Consider the following 26706-nt stretch of genomic DNA (forward strand, 5'->3'; position numbering starts at 1 on the left):
TCCAAAGTAACCCTTAATACTGGTCATTATGCATAATTTACTTTTATTGCTATAGCAAGTACATGTACCATTTTACAAGGACACTGTAAGTGTTACCTAGAATTTTTTTATTTTTGGGAGACTTGTCCCTTCAGTTCTCCATTTCCTTGACAGCCGTGGCTGTGGTACAAGTACATTGGCTATGGCATGTGTGTTCCCAAACGTCAGTGTGATGGATGGCTTGGAGGCTGAATGGGTGAATCTCCAAGATCACTCAGCAATCCCCATCAGGAAATTGAACACTGGTTTGGATTATACGGAGCTGCCAACCAAGGAAAATAAAAATGAATGAAGATCCCAGAGAGGAAATGAAACAGGGTGTAAGGCTTGTAAAAGACACTGTCTGATGTACGCCAAAGCAATCAAGGGCTATTCAGCGATAAAAGGTTTGCCTTGCAATGTGCCAGATTAGCTTGATGTATCTAATGACCATTTTTGTTGATCTTCACAACACAATGGTGGCTGTGCATCCTTCCAAAGCAATTGCAAAACATGTAATCAATGCTAATCGCACAAACTGACCAAGTCTTACCAGGTCTTTGGAAAGATGAGCTCCAACAGATCAATAGGTCTTAAAATAGGTAATAAATCTAGTATGTACCTGAATGATTTCTGCGCATGACACACATATGTGCTCGATTCATTATTTGCCAGGACAGAGTGAAGGTTAATTGCAGTGGTAATTATCATATGATCAAGCAGGTTATAAAGCTCTATCCAATCTTTAATATTATGACCCTCACAGGAGTGGTTACCACCTCAAACAGATGTGCATCAACACAGCTGGAATGAGAGGTTAAGTAGTCGGCCCACGGTTACACATCCCATTTTTTTAGGCTGTATACCTATTTACACATGAGAGCATGCCTAGTCTGAGTAGCTGCAGTGAGGTAGAGCAGTTCATGCTAATAATACAGTCTCCACTCATTCATATTTATGAGGTGTTGTTATGGCGATCTGACTCAGCGATATGCGTGGCTGGCTCGTTTGTTAAACCTGATAACGTAGAATGCTGTACATATAAATGCAACCTCCATTATGCTTTGCGCTACAAGGATTCAATAAAAACCAACAAAACATGAGCCATTCTCATACTATCATACAGCTCTTTAACGCCAATCTGAAGTTCTAACAAAATTAGATGATTACGAAAAAAGGAATACGCTAATGTGCTAATACAACGAGTGAATATAATAACATCTGAAACGGCTACTTGTACTATCATGGTTTTTCTTTTTTAAGAATTGATTTGCCTGTAATACAGAAACATTAGTTCAATCAACTTCAATCAATGCTGTTCACATAGAATCCGACACTCAGACCTATTATTAATCAGCTTGTCCAATCTGCAGTCATTAGCAGTCAGGGAGCTTAATTAATTTCCCAAGTCTCTTTGCTCTAATGAGTACCAGAAATGTCTTTCGCATACCCAGGGCAAATTCTTCTGCAAATTCTTTCCATTCCTCTAGGGCAGACAACGATTTCTCTTTCTGTAGGCTCAGTGCAGTTTGAGTTGCTGATGGGACGGAATCGGCCTCCCTTTGAGAAAAATCCAATCAACATATTAACGCAGCAACAATCTCCATTATCTCGCCACAGGTTGGGCAATATTACACCTGCTTTCTGGAAATTGGATTGTGTTCTGGTTTCAAAAGGAATAGTTCACCCAAACATTTAAGTTCCACCCAGGGCACATTTTGATACCTTTTTTGATACGGTAATGATACAAACCTGCAGTCCAGAGTTATTCCTCAGCTGTAAATGCAATAAAGAACTGCTGTATCCTTGACAAATATATAGCAAGTTTTGTTTACTACAATGGACCGCAGGCAAATATCTACCTCGTTCAGCACACTTTGTTTACAGTCTTATAAAATCCTGTTACCATTTTGTTGTGAGATACCACTGCAAATAATTTAGTGCATGAATGAACTGCCATAATGGATCAAACTAAATCACAAATACTTTCAGAGCTTTTTGCACACTCAATTAACCGATGAGGTCAGTAGCAGCTCATCTGCAAATATGGTGTCAACAAACATACATGACATGACTGCCGAAAATATCAGAGAAAAATATTCTCATGTCTGACATGATTACGATTCTCAGACTCATTCTAAGTCTTTATCACTAATATTTTACTGAGACACTCTGGTAATTTATTTAAAAAAAATACAATCACTAGACCCTCTTTACCGGGACGTAAAGGCATGTGTCCCGGTAAAGAGAATCTAGTGGTTGTATTTTTTTTTTCCTGTGGAACGCAAAATCATACGTTCATCAGAATGTCAAAATTATTCTTTTTCCATTCAGTGAAAGGTCACCAGGAGCTATCAGCACAATAAAAACCCATAAAAGTATCCTAACAATGGTCCATACAACATGTACATATTCATATTCAGTCTTAGTTTTAGAGGATAAAAATTTTATCAGCATTAACTGAAAATCTTGCATGGATAGCCATGGTCACCACTGACTGTATTAAATAAACTCCTTGGGTGCTCTACAGAAAAAATAAATAAATAAATAATAGGCTTCAAGGTGATGATCACAGAACTTTTCATTTTAGGTTGAACGCTCCCTTTACAAAGCTGTTCAGCAATGGGCCGGGAATGATACGTTTAGCAATAACAGTGCTTAACGTTTGTACGAGCACAAGACTATAATTTACAAAATGGGCCACTTAACCATGGAGAAAATGGGTTAACTCTGTGTGGTCATTAGAGGACAAATTTTCAGCTGACTGCAAAGAGAAAAAACAACCTGTGCATGTTAACATGGTGCTACAGAGCCTGATGAGCACATCTGTTAGATGGTCCAGCTGCAGGCATTAGAGGAAACACCAGAGGCCACCCGCCCATGTGTTAGGCCTCTTTACTGACCGCAACTAAACAGGGGTCAGCGGACACACTTAACCCATAATGTGTCTTTGCACAGTGGACAGAATCATGCGGTGCTACTGAACCTGCTCAAGTCAATGTGGAGTAATACAGGTGCAACCAATTTCAACTCATTTGGGTCAAATAAACCATTAGGCCTAACACACTGTTATCATAACTGGCCATTTACAAGACTCAAATGGAGCAGATACAGACAGGGTAATATTCGCACCAGCAACTCCAGGATAAAACTGGACCTCTGTGGAGGTATCCGGACATTTGGACGCTCCGATTTATTGGAATGTGCTCTGTTGGCACTCATACGATAAGGCTAATATGTGTTTTCCTTTGCGTGGTTGATAATCTCCTGCATTTCCAACATGATGTTGGGCGCAAGAGTGGGCGAAATTCAACCTGTCACGGGAAAATGGGAAAACAGCTGTTGGAACCATATGTGGCGTTTCCATAGAAACCAGGCATGGGGAAAGGAAAGGACTAGAGAGGAAAAGGAAGATAGAGATGAGAAATTAAAAGATAAGGAATATGGACAACACACAAATGCTCTCGCTACTTTTAGATGCCATATATATATACACACAAACACACACACAGTTATGGAATATTTATTTTGAACATATAAATACTTTTTTTAAAATGCAAAAAATATATATTATGTGTGCACACAACTGTTTAAAAGTTTCAGGTTAGTTTAAATATTTTAATATTTGCTGCTTAATATTTTTTGTGGAAACCTTGAATATAATTTTAAAGGATTCTTTGAATAGAAAATGAAAAAAAAACAGCATTTATTAACAACTAATAGTTCATTACAGTATCAATTAAAAAATGTTTAATGCTTTCTATCAATTTAACGTATCCTGGCAACAAAAAAAAGAAAATGAAAAAAAAATGTCTATACCAAAAATAAAGTAATTTGATACATTTCTTCTTCTTTTTATAGCTTAAAATAATCACCTGAATTTCATGAGGACAAAAAGTAAGGTATTATTAGACTAGTGTGGTTGTAGTTGCCTCATTTATGTGGGGGTTGTTGGTCTGTGTGTGGCTGCGAGTTCTAGGTACGGCTTTGTCGCTAAGGATATTGTGCTAGATATACAAACAAACCCTTCAGAAAATTGCCTCCATTGTTCTTTGATCTCTTGAGTTAAATCAAATTCATTTCTGAACGGTTATGAAGTGCATGAGTGTATCTTGCATAATACACTACAATAGTGCATTATGTTCTGGAGCAGGATACAGGTGTCATCCATTAGCCCAAATATAATAGACAAAAGGAGCCAGTCGTCTAGGTAATGTGGACAGTCCTAGATCACGGTAATGTATAGCACTAATGGGAGAAGGGGTGTATGAGAAGAGCACACAACAAACTCTCCAGAGGTTTGAACTCAATCAGTGGCACCACAAACAGACACATTGACTCATTCAGATGCGTATACAATCATTTGAAACATTAGCTCAGTGCCAAAGCCTAGCAAGCTGCAATGTTGTCTACTGTCTAGATGGACGGCTGACTTTTAAGACAGCATCCTAGTTAAAATGGAACCTCATGAGTACGGTCTACATACTGAAGCTGAGCTGCTTGTGTGAAGTTCAATTTAAACTAAGTACAGAGTTAAGATGATGCTAGACTAGCAGCTCAGTACGACAACTTCACTGCCATGTTGGTCCAGGCAACTCTTCTTAACTCTCCATACACGGAGAGAAGAAATTGTGCCTGACTCGTTCGGCAGCTTAATGATCTACAGACTGTCGCACATTAATAAAAACAGATCTCCGGGGTATTATCTTTCACCGGTAAAACTGAACAGTTGTCTATGGGTTTTTTTTGGTCATTATGTTGCCAGCCTAATTAGCCACCAGTGTCACACAATTAATAACTACAGATATTTCTAGAATTTTGTGCTTATTAATTAATGTGTAATTTGCATTGTGTAGTAAAACCATGCTGTCAAGTTGTTTATCACAGACCTTATTTTGTTAATGAAAAAATTATATATATATACACATACATACACACGCGCACACACACACAAACACACACTACTCACAATAAGTTGTTTACATGAGTGCTTTTCCTATTTGCTCAGAATTTTAATGAAATAAGTAAAAGTTCCCTTTGATGTTACTAATAATTTATGAGAAGAAACACCATTTTCATTGGTTTAATATTTATTACACCCAAAATTTAGACAATAACAGGGATAGCCCCAAATAGCAATAATTGACAATGTCAGTAGTGGGTGTTTCCACCATTTGCCGCAATGACAGTTTGATGTGTCATGCTCCGCACTAGCCTCATGATTTTGTTCTGAGGCAATGCGTTCCACTCTTCCACAAGTGCTACAAACAGTTCTGCCATGTCACATGGGGGTGGGGTACAATCATCCAGTCTCTGCTTCAACTGGTCCCAGACGTGCTCTATGGGGTTCAGGTCAGGGCACATTGATGACCATACCACATGAGGCACTCCAACTTCCTGAAGTCGTGCTGTGACAATTCTGCCACGATGTGGTGGAGCACTATCATCCATGAACAGAAAGTTGGGGGTGTGCTGGCAGAATTGAGGGATGATGATGAGTTCTATGATGTCTCTGAGGTAAGAATGTGCAGTGATTGAACCATCTACAATAACCAAATCTGTTTTGCGCTGACTGGTGATGCCTGCCCAGACTGTTGCACTCACCTCGCCTTCTCCAGAAACGGTGACGACCATAATTTCTGTGCAAGGTGAACCGACATTCATCAGTGAACAGGACAGTAGACCACTGCTGCATTGTCCAGGTCACATGGTCTTATGTCCCCTGCAAACGTTCACGGTGGTGTCTTGGTGTCAGTGGAGTCACCTGCAACGGTCGTCTTGCATTCAAGCCAAACCCTAGTACCCCTCACATCTTGTAAACGGGCCTGCAGCTATGTGGCAGTTGCATAATGATGTCTGAGTGCATAGGTCCTTAGGTACTGGTCATCGTTGCGGTCTGTCACTCATGGGGCTCCACTCCTGGGTCTGTCATGAACGCTGCCAATAGTTCTCTGTCTTGTCTGCTGATGATACACACCAAGTTTACGAGTGACTGCCTGCCACCAGCTCGAAGGCGAGCTTGGACGCTGCTCATCCGTTAAGTGACGTTGTGTGTTCATGACTGTTTGAATGATGAACTTGGAATGACTTACTGAAAATGCCCGCTTTTTATACGCACAGAATGTTGAAACTAATGCCACAACTGAGGGTTGTCTTTTGGTATTGGCCCCAATATAAGGCACACCTGTACACAATGGATGGAAAACACAAAATGAGGTGTGTCGGTCACCTAAATACAAGTGCCTCCCTATCCCAAAAATGTCTGAAGTGAAACAAACATCCACTGAGTCTCTCACAATATCCCTAACTTATTGTGAGCAGTGTATATAGAACTCTTAAAACAATAAGAAAAATGCAATTTGTCAATTTCTCTCAGCTCATTTTCCATTTTAGTTTTGTTTTCCATAGAAAACACCTCAGTGAGCTTCCATGCTCTTTAAATGGATTCCCCTTTAAAGTTCACATCTTCAAGTTCACATCTGTTCCATCTCTCCATCCTTTTCTTATTTAAACCCACATGTTCCTCCATGTTCCACCATCAATGACAAGAGATTTCAGCTTTTCATCTCTGAAATGAATCGTCTTCTCCTTCAGAAAAAAGTTTTTTGTTTTTTTTTTGTCTCTAGACCTGAGAGAAATCCTTCGGGAGTTCCAGTCAAGCATAGACGCTTTATGTTTTTGAAATAGGTTTTTAAAGGCCTGGCTATGTTTTCCTGATCAGAGGAGAGTTCAGTCAAATAAAAGGAGAAGGATTTGGGGGCAATGTTGAGGTTAAAATGGGTTCACTGGGGTGGTAAAAAACCGTTCCAGCTCATTGAAAGTAATATTAATAACAAAAAAAGCCTGAAAACTCATCATGCGTAGTCAGTACTTTTACCCCATTCATATTTCTAACAGAAAGCTTTTGACCCAGAGAGAGCTGAAGTGACAATTGACAACATGTCCTCGTATCCCATCCAGTCCTATGCCTGGCAAAAATGATTTGGATCACTGGACACAGGCCAGTTTGGCACCCAAGAAAAACAAGTTAGATAGTCTGCTTCAAATCATCAGCTAGCAAACCACCAGCTTCTGACCTAGATTTCAGCTTGAGCAGCAGAAAAGTGCATACAGTATGTATTATTTTTTTTTTTTTTAATAAATCACCACCATATGAGTAATTATTGCTTGGTTTCATTTTGTATGATCTTTTCAAGTGGGCCAACAGGGCCAAAAAGACTATCTATTGAAAATACACTGCAAATAATCTCACTCATGAATTGGGTACATAACATCAGTTAACATATAATTGCCATCATTTACTTGTCAAAGCCACATTTACTGTTCAGACGTTCAGCTTGTCAATTATAAAGAACATACATAAAGTTTTACGAGCCTACCTTAAAGCTCTGCATTCTTTAAAGAAACCGTTCATTAGAAATAAGAAACTGAAGTTTATAGGTCCTTTTTAATCAAGGTCCTATCGTTTATTTTAAGAGTTGTTTTGTTAATACAACACCCTTCAATAAAAATTTACTTTATGGATCATACATAATCATTATGATGAAATTTAGCAAGATTGATTTAACAAGGACATACACACACACACACACACACACAACACCATCTGCAGTGATACAACTGCCAAGCATCAAAAGAGATGTTAAAGATTGGCCAATAAGTAAGACAAATAAGACAAGCGTGTAAAAAAAATAAAATAAAATTAGTTCAAATTTCACATGGCTCAACATGTACACTCTCAGTAACAAAATTTAATGTTATTCCTCCATCTGTTAGTTCTTGCTAATTTCCGTCCTGTCTCAGAGCGAATGGCGCATTGCAGGAATGCCACTAGCACTGCATCACAGTGGGCTGTGAGGGGCTTCTAAACGCTCTCATTCGCTCACTCCCAGAGCTCTGTCATTATTCCATTATCCTGACAGCCATTTTATGTTTCCTCCACAAACCACCTGCCAAAATACATGACCATGATATGTTACATCATTCCGCCCCATTCCACAGGCTTTCAGAAGTAGGACATGGCACTTCAATCTTAATCCTTGTGTAAAGCGTCTACAAAGTCTCTTGAGGTTCATAAAATCATTCCTGTGGGGCATTACTGATGAGATGATCCTGACCTTTTGGTCTTTCAGAATAATGGGCACTGTAGTTTGTGGTCATCTTTAATTTGTGTCGCAGAGATGAAACGGTGATTTAGTGGCATTTACTGGGACCCTGAGGCACAGTGTGCTGGAAGGAATGATGCCCGCCCTTATGGTCTTTGAAGAACTGCTGGGTACTATTTTTTTTTTATTGGTAAACATTTTTTCAGTTGTCCTTGGGCCTGATATTTACATCTCAGCCTTAAACCATGGATATTGATTGACATTCCTGGAGTATTTTGATTTTGTTTTTTTTTTAAATCTCATTTCTGGTGAAACCTTGGTCATGAATCAGATTTGTTTTGTGGTAGATGTAGAAGATAAAAGCAATAACTTGGACAGCAGTGACAAGAAACAAGAAAAATAGCAAAGCTTTATTTGACAAAGTGTTATCATGCTTAGGTTTATTAAAGAAAACCTGATAGGTAGTGATATTGATAAAACATACCAAAGCAAAGCAAAGCGGATTCACACCATCTTGTATACGGATATATCTTAGGTATGAATATACATAAACAAGAAATAAATTCTTATTAGAACAGATTTTTGCTTTCTGTTTCTGACAAAAAATAAATAACTTCAATCATATTTACTGCATTAAGTGCTTTCGCTTGTACCTCCACCTTTTCTAAACACATACTAAGTCTATGTGTATCAAGTTTTGTTAATTCCAGACACTGTATAAAGGGAATATAGGTTTATTCATAAAAAGGAGAAATATCAGACCATCAACAATGCAAGACTAATCTTCTAATTGTAATTCGATTCTTCTGTGAATGAAGATTTTATAGAAATTACACCAAATTTAGTTGTTAAAAAAAAGTTACAAAATACTAAATTATGAGATATATTCTAGATTCTATACTCTAGATTCTATAAGTCTAGACTCAAAGATTAAAAGGAATGACCTTTAGCAGCTTAGACTTTATATTCATACGTAGGTGCGATTCTCATAAAAATGTATCAAACGGATATTGAGAATAACATTCAATACCAGCCCAATAACAGGCCAAGACCTACGGTGAGCGCAACTTCCATCAGCATTCAGAAACAGCACATAAACCAATACAACTGGAATTGATTTCATTGTTCTGTATTCTGAGAGCACCATATGCTCCCGCTCCCGTCCTCATACTGGCCTGATCACGTTAAGACAATGAGCTTGGAAGACCTCTAATAAGAAACACAAATCCACAAGTGCATTAAGATTATTTTTAGAACTCAAGCTGATATTGGAAGGCAAATGTTTTTTTATGCCTTTTATCACACGGTATAGATACTGATCCAAAAGCCACCCGTCAAGTCTCTGACATTTTAATTGAAAGACATGAGTCAAACTTAAGTGCCTCCATCGAAAGCCAATTGTCCAAAAGACAAACATTGTAAGATCATTTACTCAGAATAGCAAGTCTTCCTCATGATTTTAGGTGTCTAACTCCTAAAGTAAAAGATCTGAGCAGACTTCTAACGAAAGTATTAAAAGTATTCAAGTAAGAGCGCTAATCCGCGACTCAAGGAAGAAGCAATGCTTTTTGAAATAGGAATAAACACAGGCAACACACACCCCCATATGATAAAAAAAATGAAAAGCTGTGGGTCTGCATTTCTATTAGAGATTCATTAACGTCTAACCTTGAGCTGATGTCACAAATATGTGATGCTTCAGTTCACCTCTGAGAAGCCGTGTGAACAGCGCGGGTGATAACGGATGAGTGTGTAATCTAATTGTGCCTCGGTATCACGGGTGTACGATCCCCATCTCTCTCACACCTCTGTGCTCCACGCCGCATAAACGCAGAGGATCACGTCTGCAACTGAGGAGGCAGCTCAATGATGCTACGGCTCAATGCTTATTCGTGTGTGCTAGATCGGATTGTTTCAGTCAATGTCTCCAGGGCTCACATCTGACCAAGAAAAATGTTTGGATACAGTCTATCAACCTTCATTTGCGAGCAATGCTATGCGAGCAATGCTATGATAATACTGACAAAAAAAAAAATCAAAAATCCCACCTAAATCTCCACACAAGTAAAATTTGTAAATGTGCAAAATATTTCCTTCTACCACTGGGTTTAAGGCAAATCTTCCAGCATCAGTGATCTGTCGTTTCTACATGTGCCCCTTAACACTCTGACCTCTAGAACAACCCTGAACTCCTGATTATGTGGTATTTGCACATTTTGACCGACTTTTCAGTTGATTGAAGATGTGGGAGATGAGAAGCATTGCAGGGTTCCCAGGGTTCCTCTGGGATATCTTTAGCCTGAGGCTAACATTTAAATCTAGTATGATGAAACGCCAAGAGAGATGAAGAGTCAAGGTCCTTTCCTAATTTTCATATGCTTTTTTTTGTATTTGTAATCCTAAAAAATTGTTGCGCACAGAAACCTTGCACAACGAGTCAGATGGGCATTAATTAATCAGCTGCAATTTTTTTTTTATACAAAACAGTACTAAATTGATTCTTCAAGCAGGGAGGATGGTTTTTTTTTGTCCTCTTGCTTCTTAAAAAAGAAAAAAATATTGGGGTCCATCCAACCCAATATTATTCAACCCAGAAAGGTTCAAGGTTCAAAGTTCAAGAAGCGATTCAACGTCAGTGTCTTAGTTTAAAGCTTTGCTAACGATACTAGAGACACATTTTAAAAAGAAGACCAACAACTTCTGTGACTTTTGTGTGCAATGATCTTTACAGTGCTTTGTGCTGTGTGGAAATGGATGAATCTGACAATCAACATTCTGAATTTTGCAGATCACTTTTACAGTGTCTCCAAATTGTCAAAAATGCAGAAAACCTGATTTGAAAATCAGATTTTTTTTCGACTGACGAGTCAGAGTCAGTGTGTAAATATGATTGACACAACATGAGATTGCATTTACTTTTCAAGGTGCGAAGATGTGCAGTGGCTTCCAGCTTTTATAGATATATGAGGTGCCTATCTCTGTAAAACATACAACCAAAAAAGGAGAGCTCCAAGTGCTATGTGCTGAGTGACACTGTGACACTGTTGGTGGTGTAACTTAGTGGTTGAACATCTTGGCCGGTAACTGAAAAACATTGTAGTTCAAGTCCCGGAAGGGGCAAATCAATAGACCATCATGACTGTGTCATTGAGGAAGGCATTTAACCTTCCTCTAAGACAGGAATGACCCAATAAAAGTGCACTGCTAGTTTCTTAAGTACAAGCATCAGCTAAATTCCTAATCTCTAAAACTGGTGACAGGCACAGAGCTCTGTTAAAAGCACACATATTGTGCACAAAAACAGCATGGCACTTTCCAAAAAGCTAAAAGCAGAGTTTTTTTTATTTGTTTTCTTTTTTGTTTTCTTAAAGGGCGCTATATATCAAATAAATCAAATATTCACAAGCAGAATTTTAGAGTACTGGGGCGATAACGTGTTTTCTTTGTCAGAATATACTACTATGTGGACTAAAGACATACAGACTTACAGTAGAAAGTAAAAATCTAACTAAAAACCAGTGCTGTTAAACGATTAATCAAAAATAAAATAAATGTTTTTGTTTACAAAGTGTGTGTGTTGGATATTGTGTGTGTATTCATATATACATAAATAAACACATGAATATGTATATTTAAGGAAAAAAATTATTAAATATTAAATATTTTTATATAAATTGTATGAACATAAATGCATGTAAATATTTTCAAAATATATACTGTACGTGTGTTTTTATATATACACAAATGTACACAGGCATATATTCTATAAAACAAACTTTTATTCTGAATGTGATTAATCGCAATTTATCATTTGACAGCACTACTAGAAGGTTTATAATGTTCTTGAACATTTTTCACTTTATCTCTTTCCTTATTTAATAAGTGAATTTGTCTGTGCACATGCATTCTCTCATTTCACTGAACAAACCAGACACTGTGTCAGACATCAGCTTTCACTGTAATCTGTCGCCAAGCAACACTGACGCCTTAAACCAAAACATAGGCACAGAGCCATGAGAAATCAATATTCTGAGTCACTGACTGGTCAAAAGGCATTTGCGCAGGATGCTGATCACGTTTGGATAAGCGATCAGAACAAAAGCCAAAGTCATTGCCAGTTTGGTAATTAGGGTTTGGTAGGTGGGCTAAAGTTGCCATTCATCCTTAGCCAAAGGTGCCATGTTTCCAACAGGCTTTGCCACAGGAACACCAGCTGGTGCCGTGGACCAGCTGAACCCGGCTTACAGCCAATAAGGCAGATGCACACAGTGACCTGCAAAGGCTGCTGGGATATCAGACGCAGATTTGCCCAGACAACTGGGAAAATGGTTGGCAGGGATTGAGAGAAGGAAATATATGAAGATGGAAAGCTGCACCAGGGAAGACAAAGGAACAGATGGATGAGTTTCAGGAGGTAGTAAAACATCACCACATACCGGCACCAGACTTTGTGAGCACCAATCAAAACTGACCACCCTTTGCTAACCACTTACAATTATTCCCTATAAAATTGAAGTGTCCAAACCTACACCTGGAGGAGAGTAGCCCTGTAGAGTTTAGCACCAACGTACCTTAATTTGCCATTCTGGAAGATTGTGATCATCCTGAAAACCTTGATTAGCTGGATTAGGTGTGTTTAATTAGGAGTGGAGCTAAGGTCTACATGATGGTAAACCTCCAGGACTCCTCTGCCCTAAAAATCAATCGTTTGACTTACATATTGTGGCATTTCCAAATCTAATCAATCAAATCCAACTTATTCAGTTATAATTCAGTATAAAAAAAATAAATAAAATGAGGGATAGGTTTGGTGGTATGGGTAGGTTTACAGGTCAATTAGCAAGTAAGGTAAAAGTGTTATTATACATGTACTTACTATATTACTATATATGTATTATTATTTTTAAAAAATCTATGTAAATGTACTCCAAAAGTGCCATACATAAAATAATACATTTTAAAAAGTAAGCACATAGTAGCTATGTAGCACCTAATATAAAGTATTTTTTTTATTATTAAAGTTGCGAATTTGCAGTCTAAATTGAAAGTGATTATATACACATTTGAAATGTGACAAAATAAATCTTTGTGAGGCAAAAACAACCATACAGCACTATCAGTGTAACAAATCACAAATTACCCCTGCTGTCACAGACAAAAAAGGCCCATTGCCTATTGCCAATAATGTAGTGACGTATGAAACACAACTCACACAGAAGTCACTTTCAAACCCAAGCAGTTTTTTGTTGGTCGACCCAGTGAATCCAAGACACCGATTTGAACCGCTTGCAAAATAGCTAAACACTGAGCTCGTTTATTTCATAAATTCAAAAAGACTTTGGGAATTTAAAAGTTACTGGTTGGAGTCTGACGAATCCTTCAGTGAACAAACAATCAGAAGGTATTGCTTTCTGCGATGTCTGTTGTGAAATGAAGCAAATATTACTGCAAGTTCTCAAGAATCATAAAACTTTAAATCATCACCACTATCGACTGGTTGTTCATATGCCCCAGTTAATTACCTCAGGAATTACTGAGTAATATCTGAATTAACCATGCGTTTATAGCTTTAAATGTGTAATTAAAGGCCAATCGAGCCATAAAAAGGAACAAACTGAAATGGAAAGACTTCAGTATCAAAGAATACAGCCATCACACCCAATTAAAAAGAGAGAAGCTTTATTGCCTGTATGAAACTAAGTGTCGAGCAGATATAATAGATCAAACAGCAGGTATTTTTAATAAATAATGTTTCGTTCCAGTGTTCCTGACTGTTCACCCCTAATCCGTATCATCTGGGAAATGAGTCTGTTTAACTCTAAAATGCAGTGCTTTAAGCTCTGCTGGGTGATAAAGTTTTATGTTGCCTTCAGATGGATGGCACTACATTAAAAAACGAGAGACCTCTCACCTTTATCTTGCATAAGCAGAACGAGAACGGCTCTGCCACTCCCAACCGCAAAGTCACAGACAGAAATAGCTGACTTGGGTTGAATTCGTTTAGCCTCCGCCATAGCTCACGATGCAGAAGGTGGGCGCTCTGTGATTGTCACCCCGTCTCACACAAGCTCCTTTCCCCCGCAAGCTCTTGATTAGATTACTTTTGCCTGTCCCCCAGGAGTGGCGCGGCACACTCTGAATATTAGCTTTTTGACTGGCCCATAATCAGCTTGAGGAATGATCTTATACTCAGCAGCTAATGGCAACTCCTGTGACGGCTCGCCTTTCTGGAAATTAATTTGGCCTTTTTCACCGGCTTGCCCTGCTGACTAAGTCACTCCCCTCGATCTCTTTTTTTCTCTGCAACGCAAACACACTCGCACTCAAAGTGCCACTTCTTTTAGTGTCACTATTTTTAGATTAGAGGTGCCTTTTTACCATGAAGAGCCAAAAACTTGATTGAGGGCAGTGGAGGGAAGTACATCTTCTTCATGTGCAATGCAGTTCAAAATAAAGTGTACCGACTGTGTACATAAGTTCAGTCCCAACACTGAAACAGTTTTAGCTAAATAAAATGACACCATTGTTCAGTTTACAGCAGAATCTGAACTCCATAGTTGAGTTTCCATAACGTATTCTGCTACATTCATGTTTATCTCTATGAAAATGCTGTGACACAATCAGTACTGTATGTAGCGCTATAGAAATAAACAGGGTTTCTTCAGGTTTTTCAAGGGTAAATTTCAGCCTTTTTACAACTTACATAAAATAAAATAAAATGTGTTTACCTGTAAGTGATTACAAAAAGCTGCTAGCATTCTAGCTAATGCAAACACACTGAAATATCAATGAGGATCTGCTGCGTGAGATCATGTGAGGCGCTCCCTCTGGCATGATCAACTTAATAATATCTTGTATTGTGTGATGAGCCACGATGTTGAAATCGTGTAGTGTGTGCATGTTTAAGATTTGAGGGAAGATTCTCCTTATATGGGTTTTAAATCCAGATTTTATTATCGGTTCGTATTTTAAAACTCATGCAACGTGAGCCCAGCTTTGAATGCATTTGTAGACCCGTAGAAACCCTGAATAAAAGTGACCTTGCTTAATTAACATGCCCATAAACAAACCTGATCTTCCATTGCACACCCATTTATGGGAATTAGCCTTTAAATAGCTGATGAACAAACCTAAGTTTCCTACCTTCTTTGTCATCGTGTCGTATGATAGCGTCCTGGATGACGTCTGAAAGCGTGAAGCTGATTCTTTGTTTTTTGCGGTTGGTGGAGCGGGGTTTAGGGAAGCTCTGCTTCTGTAGCGTTCGCTCTCGCTCGTAGTAGACCCGCAGCTGCTCGCAACGCATGCGTCTGACCAGCCTCTGACGCTGGCCCAACGGCAGAGACTCCAGCAGACACTGGTCTATCTCCATGTTCTGCCTGAACACGTTACATAGCTGAAAACAACCTAAAGAGGGCAAAGAAGAGAGCATGTGCAGATGGTTCAGGTAAGAGATAGATGGGATGCAGGAGATAATAAGATGAAACATGAGAAAAGAGTGGAAGAGGAAAGAAGGGAAAAAAATCAGTTATCAGACATGTAGTGCGTTATCAGACTAGTAATAGCATTTTTAATCGTAATCATTTTCAATAAAAGTGCTTTTTGTCAAGGTAAACCGTACCATCGGATACTGACATTTGGTTTTATTTTTAGAAATTTTAAATGTCTAATTTAAGCTTTTAAGGTAATTTAATCTTCATTTATGAAGATTAGTGTCTAAACTTGAAATGTTACTGATACATAATCTTGTCAAAAAATGACTAATATGTCAGCTAAGTAAACTTGCTTCCCTTAAAGAGGAATTTGATGTAATTTTCCTTTGAAAAAATGCTATTTGACACCACTGGCATACTGTTTATCATACTATATATGGATGCGCTAATTGTAGTTTTGCATACTATTGTAATACAGGCAATATGTGAATTAGCATGCAGTCTTTATGTCCTCTACTTAACCAGAACAAGAACAAAACTGATGCCAGACAGATAGCTCTGTGTGTTTTTCAAAGCTCAGTCCATTCAAATCTTATCTGGCACACTCTGCTGAGTAGTGTGTCTGTTTAACCTTGAAAGAGCCGAGACTCGCTCCACATATGGCACTAGAGACTGAATTATCATGACTCAGCATTTCTCCTGCAGTAGCATGGAACAAAGCCAATGCCATCCCTGTACTCACACTGTAAAAAACTGCTGAACACTCTAGGATCTGCAAGGGGCTGTAAATAAAGGAGAAAACTGCGCCCACATACTGCAGGTTACTGTGAGGCTGGCGTGAACCTCCAAGAGCATGCAATTATATAATTGGGTAAATTATGAAATAACAAACGTTGTGGGACTAATAAACTTTTTTAGCACAGAACAATACATACGGCAAATGCACTGATGCAGCAACCACTAAACTGAACCATCAGTGAATCCTCAGCAAAAGTGTCTCAATATGTGGTCTACTCCCACAACAGCTCTAATGCATCTTCATGAATTCTTCATCTCTGCTGTTGAGTTTAACTTTTATAGTAGCGATATGGTAGATCACTACAGAGAAAAGTGTAGATGTGCACTAAATATAAGGCCAAAATAAGCTGTATATCTTGTGTATGCAGCATTAAGATCAAAGTTTCTGCAGAATGGGTCTTAAGTAATGGCTTTTTATTGATATTTCCCTTTTTGGATAATGTAATGGTTTTCTCCCTTTTTTTAAGCATATTGCACCATGTAACGGTTTTCTATATTTCCTGTTATTTAATATCTTTATTTACCCAGTTATCAATAGCAGTCGTCCAAAAAAAAAAAAAAAAAAAAAGATAAAATTTCATAACAGTCAGGCACTGGTACCACATTGCATCACTTGCTATTAGATCATGACTTTAATGCTTCCATGGACACATCGCCATTCCACTCAGAGACACAAGTGGAAAGTCACCATTTACATTTAAAAGGAAATTTTAATGCTGATAAATAATTAAAGGTTTGAAACGTTTGAGTCAAACTGGCTGCCCTTCTCCTCAAGGTTCATTTGCTGCAATCACAGAGCTGCTCAGTCATTCTCTCACACGTTCATCCATCCTCAGCCTGCGCCAGCCGCACACATCATGCATTATGAAGACACTCAACACCCATCTCACCCGGAGAGAAATGAATAAAAAATATCCACAGAGAAGATGAACTCACGTTAGAAGAGAAGCCGAGTATGCGAGCGCTCAAACGAAACGTTAAAAAGTTTGGATGAATTGCAAGGAGTTTATTTGACCTTGCTGATGCGGTCGCTTCTATCACAGCAATCACAAGCACATCAGTCCCCTCCCTCGAGGCTGTGTTTTAGGAACGACGGCTTCTCTCTCTCCCTTTTAGACACGGCGTTGTGCAAATCTGTAATTACTCAGATAATTCAGGTCACCAGAAGCCCTTCAGCCAGGGAAATAAAAGTTTGAAAGTCTGCCTTTTTAGACAAATTAAAGTGGGAGCTCTTTCTGCCTTTTCTCTTCTATTCACATCCATACTGTGTCATAATGTTCTCACATGCCTTTTAAACAAAGCCAAAAACCCCATTGACAATACTGAGCCTTTCCCGAGGTCACAATGCCATCCATCATATTCTGATTCAGATGAAGACAGAAGGATCAGTTCTATTAAGTCAACTGAACCCATCATGACAGAAATAATCTGTTCTATTCTATTCTTTAAACAGTATATGAAGACAGAAGAATTCGTTTCAATAAATTGTGGTCTGTGAGGGCAGTGAATCTCTTACATTTCACAAGGTTTTGTTCATTTGATCAAAATAGAAACAGTGAGGTATAATTACCAATTGTATGTAAAGAATTGTAACTATTTATAGCAAACGTTTAAACTGTAGCATCCTTCTTTTTTTTATTATTCAAAAAACAGCTTTCAAATGAATAAAGACCCTGCAGTCTACAAACATCATCAGTTCTGTTCATGAAACAGCTTATGATGACGACAAAAAGATAGATTATTTTCTGTTCCATGTATTGATTCAACAGAACCTTTGGACATATGAGAATAGGTCATTACTGTCATCAATTCCCAGACCATCATCTGACGAAGAAAGCAATAAATATTATATTCTCATTCCAGGGAACTTATAATGGCACAAAGTTATTCCATTCTACTAACAGAGCCAACACATAAAGGTCAAAAATCAGTTTAACAGAACTTAGTGTTTTCTAACCTTGTTCCTGAAGGCACGCCAACGGTACTTCCGATTTTTGGAAATCCTCCTAATCAAACACACCTGGTTAAACTCATCAGTCTGTTGCGGAAGTAGAGACTCTATGATAAAATAGATGGGCCAGATAAAAAAAGTCATCCAAAATGTGTGCTTTTGGTGTGCTTCCAGAAACATGGTTGGAAAACAACGCCTTTGAAGACAGAACTCCATCTAGAGACAGATGGAACATGGAATGTAATGCTAACAACGGAAATTATAATTCTGTTAGACAAAAAGCATATTCCTCTACCCTCCCAGTCCTCATCTCTAAGGACATGAGAGGTCAGACACATAGCATTTAAAAAGGCAATTTGATGTAATAGACTATGGGGACCTTTTATAGCTGTGAGTAAAAAGTAGCGTTTCAGTAACCTAATTTGACTCTTAAACCATAAAAATGGAACACCACTGCTGAGCTCTGCTGGATCTCTAGGTCAAGTCGTGAAGAAAATGCATTAACATTACTTAAACTTCAAAGACAATGACTGTGATCTTTTTTCAGAGACCCGAAAGCACAAAACGACAGACAGCTGAAACTTTTTCTATTAACTTTTCTAAGCCAAATATATTTTATTTCCACAGTCAGATGTCAGAAGACCTTGAGGGAAAAACAGCTCTCTGAAACTAGCCGATACTGGCTAGCTGAGCTGGTTACGAAGTTAAGTCAAGGCTATGGGTTTTTAATACTGCTGAAGTAAATTTATCTTGTTTAATGGAGTTTTATTGGAAATCGAGACAAAAGTACTGATAAAGAGTTTCTGTGCATTAAGAGGATCTGTGCTCTGAGCTGTGATGATAATCAGACACCGGCTGAGGAGAGAAAGAGAGCATGACTGATGCTTTCAATCTGCTCCAGGAGAGATAACTATCTGCTTACAGCATCACACCTGTTACAAACGGTCACTGAAGAACACATACGCCATCATTCAGTGAGGTGATTTGCATATAGTCTGCTTTACTGTGTATTACACTGAGGGGCATGTGCAAGGGGAGGGGTGAGATGCTAAACAAACGGCATATGGAACGCGTGAACTTCAGAAGGGCAGTTTATAAGTTTAAAACAGCCTCGGGACAATAGACAAAAACAGAATTTGAGAGAAAAGACATAAACTGTTGATCCCAAACCACAACTGACTTAAGGCAAACAAGAACATGCCAGAGTGGAGGAGGATTCTGAATGATATATAACTGTTTAATGGTTAAATAACTCCTATTGCATACCTGAACATTTCACATGTTTAGAATAATAATGCCACAAATGGGAGTTATATAGGAATTAGTGACCACATAGAAATATGTTATATAAATCATGCTAATTTGCAGCTCAAGAAACATTTCTTTTAATGATTTATCTCATCCAAAATAAAAGTTTGTGTATACACACACACACACAAATATATGTAATATATTTTTAAATATTGAAATTAAAAAAGTGTGTATATTTATATGGAAATATATACACATATTATGTAAACAAACTTTTATTTTGGATGCAGTTAATCGCTATTATCTAACTGCCCCCAATTTTTTTCTTTATATTAACGTTACATACATTTTTATTTAAATGCTGCTTTTTTTTTTATTAAGATGCGATTATTTTCAGAATGTATCAAGAAAAAAAAGCATTTACTTGAAAGTAAAACCTACGTTTTTCTAAAAAATACTTCACTAAAAAGCTTTATTTATATATTAATATATGGTGTCAGTTTCTGTTGATCGGAATTTTGGAAAAATCTCCTTTTCTCCCACATTTCAGCATCTCTGCTCCCTAAGATCTGCAAAAGAATAGAATGCAGAAGAAGAATTATTCATCCTTCCAATCTTGCTCCTTTCTAACACCCTCTTCGCTGAAGAAAGCAGCAGACGGGCTCTCTCTCCCTCTGTGCTGACTCAGTCTCTACTCTGATAAGACTGTGAAGATTAAAGACATTTTAAAATAAGCTCCGGCACTGTAGTTAAATAAGCCTTTGGTTGTAAAAGAATCCAATTACCCTAAAATCAGTTCCATAGCTTCTCTCCTTTGTCTCTCCCCAGGAACGCTGCCGTAGATGGAAGAGCTACAACACAAACCTCAAAAAGAGCCAGATAAGGTCTTCACGCTCTCGGCCTCTCACCTAACATCTGACAACATCCATAATATGCATTTATTTGGTACCACAGCTCTATTTCATATCATCAATTCCCAACGTGAAGCATCAGGAGGATTGAGAAAACCCTTTTTTTCACCTTCATCTTCTAACCTACACATAAATGCACACCTTTAAGACTCGCAGCTCCTCGAGTAAGCGCTGTAATTGCTGCACTTCCAAGCCTACGGATTTAAAGGCAGAGCCGTGAACATTTGCCCTTCAAACGCACAGCAATGTCAGACACACTAAGAGCAATAGGGATTTCCACAGCTCCACTCAGCATTGCTGTGGAAAACATTTCAAGCCTTGAACACAATCCACAAGACTCATGCATAAGCTGAAGTCAGTGTAACATTCCCAGAAAACACCCCCCTCAACACACACGGACAGGAAGCATGAACGCAATTCCATTAACAAAGGGAATTAGCCATGAGCTTTCATCTCCCCCTCAGCCTGCTATCAGTGAGCGGCAGATATGTGGGACAGTGGGACAGTGGCACAGTAGCATGGCAGCATATACAGTATAATCACAGGACTGTATGGCACCGGCTCAGAGCTCATATGAAGCTATATTTCTCAGAGACTCCATTTCTTAGTCACGGAATCAAACGAGCATGATCCAAACTCAGCCAAGAGTGAAGATCATGTAGATTAAAGGCGCACAGAGGAATATTGACCTACTGCATTCTGTCTGGCAACGGTAATGGCTTGCAGTTCCATTTAGAGAAATTATGACGGGAGATTAGGAGCTGATAGTTGTCTCGCAAAGTAGCATAGTAAAATTGAGAAGTAAATTGGAATGCATGAATTGAACACATCTGGCTGCTGGTAAGAAGCAAGAGTTTTAATGTAGGTCAAGACATGGAAGGCATTATGAATCATTTGTGGTGGCCGTGATGTGCATAACAACATGTTGTTGTATGGTGCATGCCGAGTACACTTAAAGTGTGGTAAAATGCTCTGTGTGTGGCTACAAGGCTAAAGGCTTAGAGTTAAAGGAACGGTTCACTCACACGTTTTTTCATACATTCATTCATTATGTCTTGCTTAAATAGCAATGGTATATTTGTAGAAATAGCCAACAACACATTGTATGGGTGAAAATGAGAATTTTTTTCTTTTAAGCCAAAAATGTTATGCTTCAAACACACACACACACACACACACACACATATATATGTGCACTGCTAAGAACTTTGGACAACTTTAAATATGATTTCCTCCATATTAAGATTTTTTTGCACCCTCAAATTTTATCTCTGCCAAATATTGCCCTTTCCTAACAGACCATCATTGGAAAGCTTGTTTATTCAACTTTTGTAATGTAAAATGTATACATTTCAAGTTAATTTTAAATAAAAATGTTAAAACTCAACAACAAAAAAAAAGGTTACATTTACACATATCATTTTATATTAGGGCCAGAGAAAATGTTGAAATCTGAACTACTGGCCCAACTGGATCCTAAATCCTCACTTGTAAGCCCTTTAAAGCCATCATTTGGCTTCACACAAGATTTGGAATACTACACACATAAGCCGCGTGTACTATTTATTTTTGAGCTTGACAGCCCCCCTTCACTTTACATTTCATTACATGGAAAAACAGGAGCCAGGACATTCTTCAAAAGATCTGTTCCTCAGAAGGAAAGAAATGAACACATTTTGGTTTGTTGGTGAATTTCTTCAATATAAAATAATACAGTACAGTAACGCAAACCAAGGCTGTATGACTGCTTATCTGCATAATTAGTCAAATCAATTTCCAATGGCGAGGAACAGAAAGCAGTTTGGTTTCGGACATTAGTAAAACAGTTGTATACGCCAAAAGGCAGAAATGAGATGCCGCTTTGCTGCTAGTCCCAGCATGAGACTGAGTGAACCAGGAATGAACTCCTGTATTTCTCTGAATCCGGTCTCGGTTTTATCTCTTTCTTTAGCTGTTCTCCATTGCAGTCTTTCCTTTCAACTCTCTTTCTGTCTAATAAAGCCATCAGCCTCTTTCCTTCCTTTTTTACAGCCCCTTTACGGTCTCATCCACCCCTGTTTTATATTCAACCATTCAATCACGAACACTTCCAGCGGTTTCTTCTTAACCTCATTCATTGCTGTCTGTTTCTTACTGGCTTCTTTACGGCCTACACTGAGAGAGTCCATAACTGTTTTATAGAGGACTGCATTAAGTCAAACACAGCCTTCACCCACACACACACCCACACACCAAAATTCGTAACAGACATAGACCTCTGCTGAAACAGCTTTTTGTCTACAGTGTGATGCATTACAGAGTGGAACAGGACAGGAAAGAAACACGGGCAGGACTTAATTTTACTGGCTAGACTAGCTTGACTTACGAACGCGATTTAGAAAGTCTAAAACAATGGTTAAATAGCAGGTTGGCTAATTGATTAGCATTACCCCAATATTCCAGGGTCGAATGGGTCATGTAGACCATGTGCATTTGAAAGTAAACAATGCTCAGTTTACACATTTTTTACTCACATCTGATCCAGATTGGAAATTATGCTAGTTATCCTAGCATTCAATCGGAGCCACTTTCGAATGTGGTTTTAAATCAGAGATGTGCCGATTTAAGGATATTTGATCTACTGTACGTCTAATCACGTATATCCGATTCCACAGTATGTGACAGGCTTACCGAGCAGATCTGTCTGCTACGATCTGTTTTCTACGGCAGATATTTTGAAACATACTGCCTGTTTTCAGATGTGTGTTGGTCCCACTCCTGCCATCTACGGTAAGTACAGTATAAGGGCTTTGACACCCCAAGCCGAAATCTTAAAAAACATTTTACGTCATACTTGAGCACTAATCCAAACGCACACATTTTCATGACGGCATGGCTGTCTGGATTGAAGAAAGCGATCTGAATGATTCATACTCAAAATGGCGAGAAAGTTCTGATTTGTTTACGGTATGTATTTTCAGCGTCTTTTTTTCTGAACAAATATAGACTATTGCCACCTGCTGATACAGACAGCTGCAATTCGCAGGCACAAACATTCATTCTAGTCGGACATTGATTGTTGGCTCTGTGGTGCGTTGGAGCGCAACTTTTTAGCCCAGATGCACGCAACAAGTTGGCTTTCGTCAATAGTTTTTGCTATCAGTCTGGCATACTACAGCCTTTACCCAAACTTTTTATTTCATCAGTGTGGAATGGCCCAGCAGAAAAAAAAAAAGAAAGATTCTATCCAACTAATCAGTTTTTGCAAAGATTAATTACATTTGAACATTTGAAAATTCAGCTTGTGCAGGAAATTAATGTAAACCTAAATATTATATAGGCTTGTCTTGTAAACAGACCAAAAAGAAAGAAAAAAGGTTACAATAAAATAAAAATAAAAATAATAATAATATTTAATCGAGATATATATATATATATATATATATATATATATATATATATATATATATATATATATATATATATATATATATATATATATTGCATGTATAAACATGTTTTTAAAGCTGCAGTCTGTAACTTTTTTTATGTTAAAAATGCACAAAATTTAGATAATAAGTGAGTACACCATGAACCCTTTTTCCAAACCGTGTTTTTGGCTTGTCTTGAATCTACGGTACACCAATAACAAGTGTTTATATTCTGACTATTTAGACTGGTTCGGGTAGGTACCGCTGCGGAACAGCCAGGTATGGATAAACAGAGACGCAGCTCCACCTACGAGGTTCCTCCACAAGTTTCATTTAGTCGGCTAATGGAAACAATGTCATTTTGCAATAGCTCTTATCCACCTCTATAAAGTATCACAAAAGCCTTCACAAAAATCTGTAATGGAAACGCATTTATAAAAAATGTATGCAAAAGCCTGTCATTTTTGAAAAGTTTTCTACATTTTATCGTTTTTTTACACTGCTGCTCTTCACTGCTACGGTCTTATTTTGTTCTATACTGAAATTCACACGCATGCAGTGTGTCATCATGGGTATTGGCTAAGTTGGTGACACCTCTGACTGATTCCGAAATATGTCACTCATGTGTGACTGAACAAGTCTTGGAGAGAGGCAGTGAATGGCAGGAATGAAGGGCTGGAGAGGAAAATGGGTGAGGTTTCCTTCTTTCTCTTGGTTGCTTCTGTGTCTCCGCTTCCAGGCTGTCAGGTATTGATTTACACCGGAGTATCGCGCAAGCTTCTGTTAATATACGAAGCAGGGGAATAGGGTAGCATAAATTAGAAAGAGAGCACTCTCGCTTTGTCTTTCAAACATAAACATACTCAACTTCGCCAACACTCAGAGGATGCGGTGACTGTAAAAATCTCTCCTTTCTTTCCTCTCGCAAGGCTGATGGGATCAAACAACCCCAAATGTGAAAGACTTCCATAAGCACGCACTTGTCTCCTGTACTACATCTCAAACCTTGAGGGGGGATCTGAGAAGTGCACTAGTCACACGCATATAAACACAAAAACACACACACACACACACACACACACACACAATGTTCTGCTGGCTTTGCACCTGAGTGTGCGACCTTGTGCATTCTCTCACAGTTTGCCTCTGGCGCTGGCCACCGTTGAGTCTCTGTCCGCTCAAACACACGGGAATCAAGAGTAAAGGTGAGGGCAGGAGAGGGAGGAGTATGTAACAAGCACAAGGTTTCCATGAACGCAATACACTTTTCTCTATTATTAAATTATAGGCACAGGCACAAATGTATTTATTGTTTTCCATATCTAATTCTAATTGGATGTTTTACTGAAACCCAGAAATTGATATTTAAGTTAAGTTTCATTTAGCCAAAAATGCAATTGAGTAATTGAACAGGTTGTAAATCTGTAGAAAAGTTGATCTGAAATAAGCTATATCTCAATATTTTCATCGCTATTCTAGAGTAATTCTTAGTCACAGTTATGGACACATGTCTAAATACAGTAAATACACACCATCGATTTTGGCTTTCCTAAAAAGGAAGGCTGCTAATTTTTATTATTATTTTTTTTTTTTTTTGGACTAGATAATAGTTAATAGAACTAGTAATGCAGTTCTATTAGCTATTATTTTGTGCATTTATCTTTTTTCGTTGAATAAAGTAGCTACATTAAATGTCTGTATCCCCACTTCTCACTTTAAATATACACACATATTTTCTTGCATTTACTCGATATTACATATTATTAACATAATAATAATAATAATAATAATACTATTATTATTATTATTATTAACATATTATTACTATTATTATTAACATTATTGTTGTTGTTGTTGTTGTTATTATTAGTTATTAAAACACTTATTAACATTAACATAGAAAGTAACATAATATGGAACCTTTCAACTAAAATTATTCCACAAAAATTTTTAGTGTTGGCAATTCAAAAAGTTATCCATAATGTCAATCAAATTAAGTTATCGTTTGTCTTCGATAAATAAGAAAGTCTAGTCCAGTCAAGTCTAAATCTAAATTTATTTAGTCTGCATCCGGTTGTCCCCAAATATTACCAGCGTCACAAACCTCATAAAATAACTAACAAAAATAGCTTATAAATATTTATTTGACCTCCTGAGGTTAATAACAACAACAGTTTCCGTATAAGTTATGCAGAATCATTTTTCCGAACCCAGTTTGTCCTTTATCCATGGAAAGTGCCACAAACAAACAAAAATTAAACAGCGCGAAAGCATAATATAATCCACTAAAATCAACAGAGGGGTGTGTGGGTGTGCGTTCAAATGAGCAAAACATACAGAGCAAAAAAAAGCATTAGAGATGAAGGAGAATTAGACTATCTGAATAAAGATGAAAAGAGAGGGGTGGCGAAAGGACGAGTTTAACAACTGCCTTTCATCTGCAGCTGGCAACACAAATGCTTCCTGATTACCACCTTCTCCCACATCAGCATCTCCATCCTCCCAGCCACCATCGCTACATCCGTTTCTGTCTAAAACGCTCCCCTTCCCTCTCTCCATTATCCCACCTGACACTTTCTCTCGTGCATGCGTGTTCACGAGCGCAAATACAAAGCTCTACACGCCAGAGAGGGATCCTGCAGAGGCTGTCAGACTGTCACCCACCGGCCGCCCGTCTGAAAGCGAGCAGACTCCCTCAGGAGCTTCCCACACACCTGCAGCAGCAGCAGCGGATCCAGCAGCCACCCGGTCAACTTTTACGCTGCTGCTGCATCCTGCTGCAACTTCACACATACGCAGAGGCGCACGGAAGTCAGCAAAGCCGACGCATCA

General features: G+C 38.2%; 1 protein-coding gene across 4 annotated transcripts in view; it reads right to left on the reverse strand.

The window, feature by feature from the left end:
- Window positions 1–26706, reverse strand: part of myo16 (myosin XVI) — a 158457-nt gene that overhangs the window by 105702 nt on the left and 26049 nt on the right. For all 4 annotated transcript variants that reach the window (XM_043249183.1, XM_043249184.1, XM_043249182.1 and 1 more), the window contains exon 2: window positions 15267–15527. In XM_043249183.1, the coding sequence (XP_043105118.1) occupies window positions 15267–15492 (226 nt within the window). In that variant the 5' untranslated portion in view covers window positions 15493–15527. The remainder of the gene's footprint in view (window positions 1–15266; window positions 15528–26706) is intronic.

Source organism: Puntigrus tetrazona, chromosome 9, assembly GCF_018831695.1.
Source record: "Puntigrus tetrazona isolate hp1 chromosome 9, ASM1883169v1, whole genome shotgun sequence".
NCBI classification, from domain to species: Eukaryota; Metazoa; Chordata; class Actinopteri; order Cypriniformes; family Cyprinidae; genus Puntigrus; species Puntigrus tetrazona.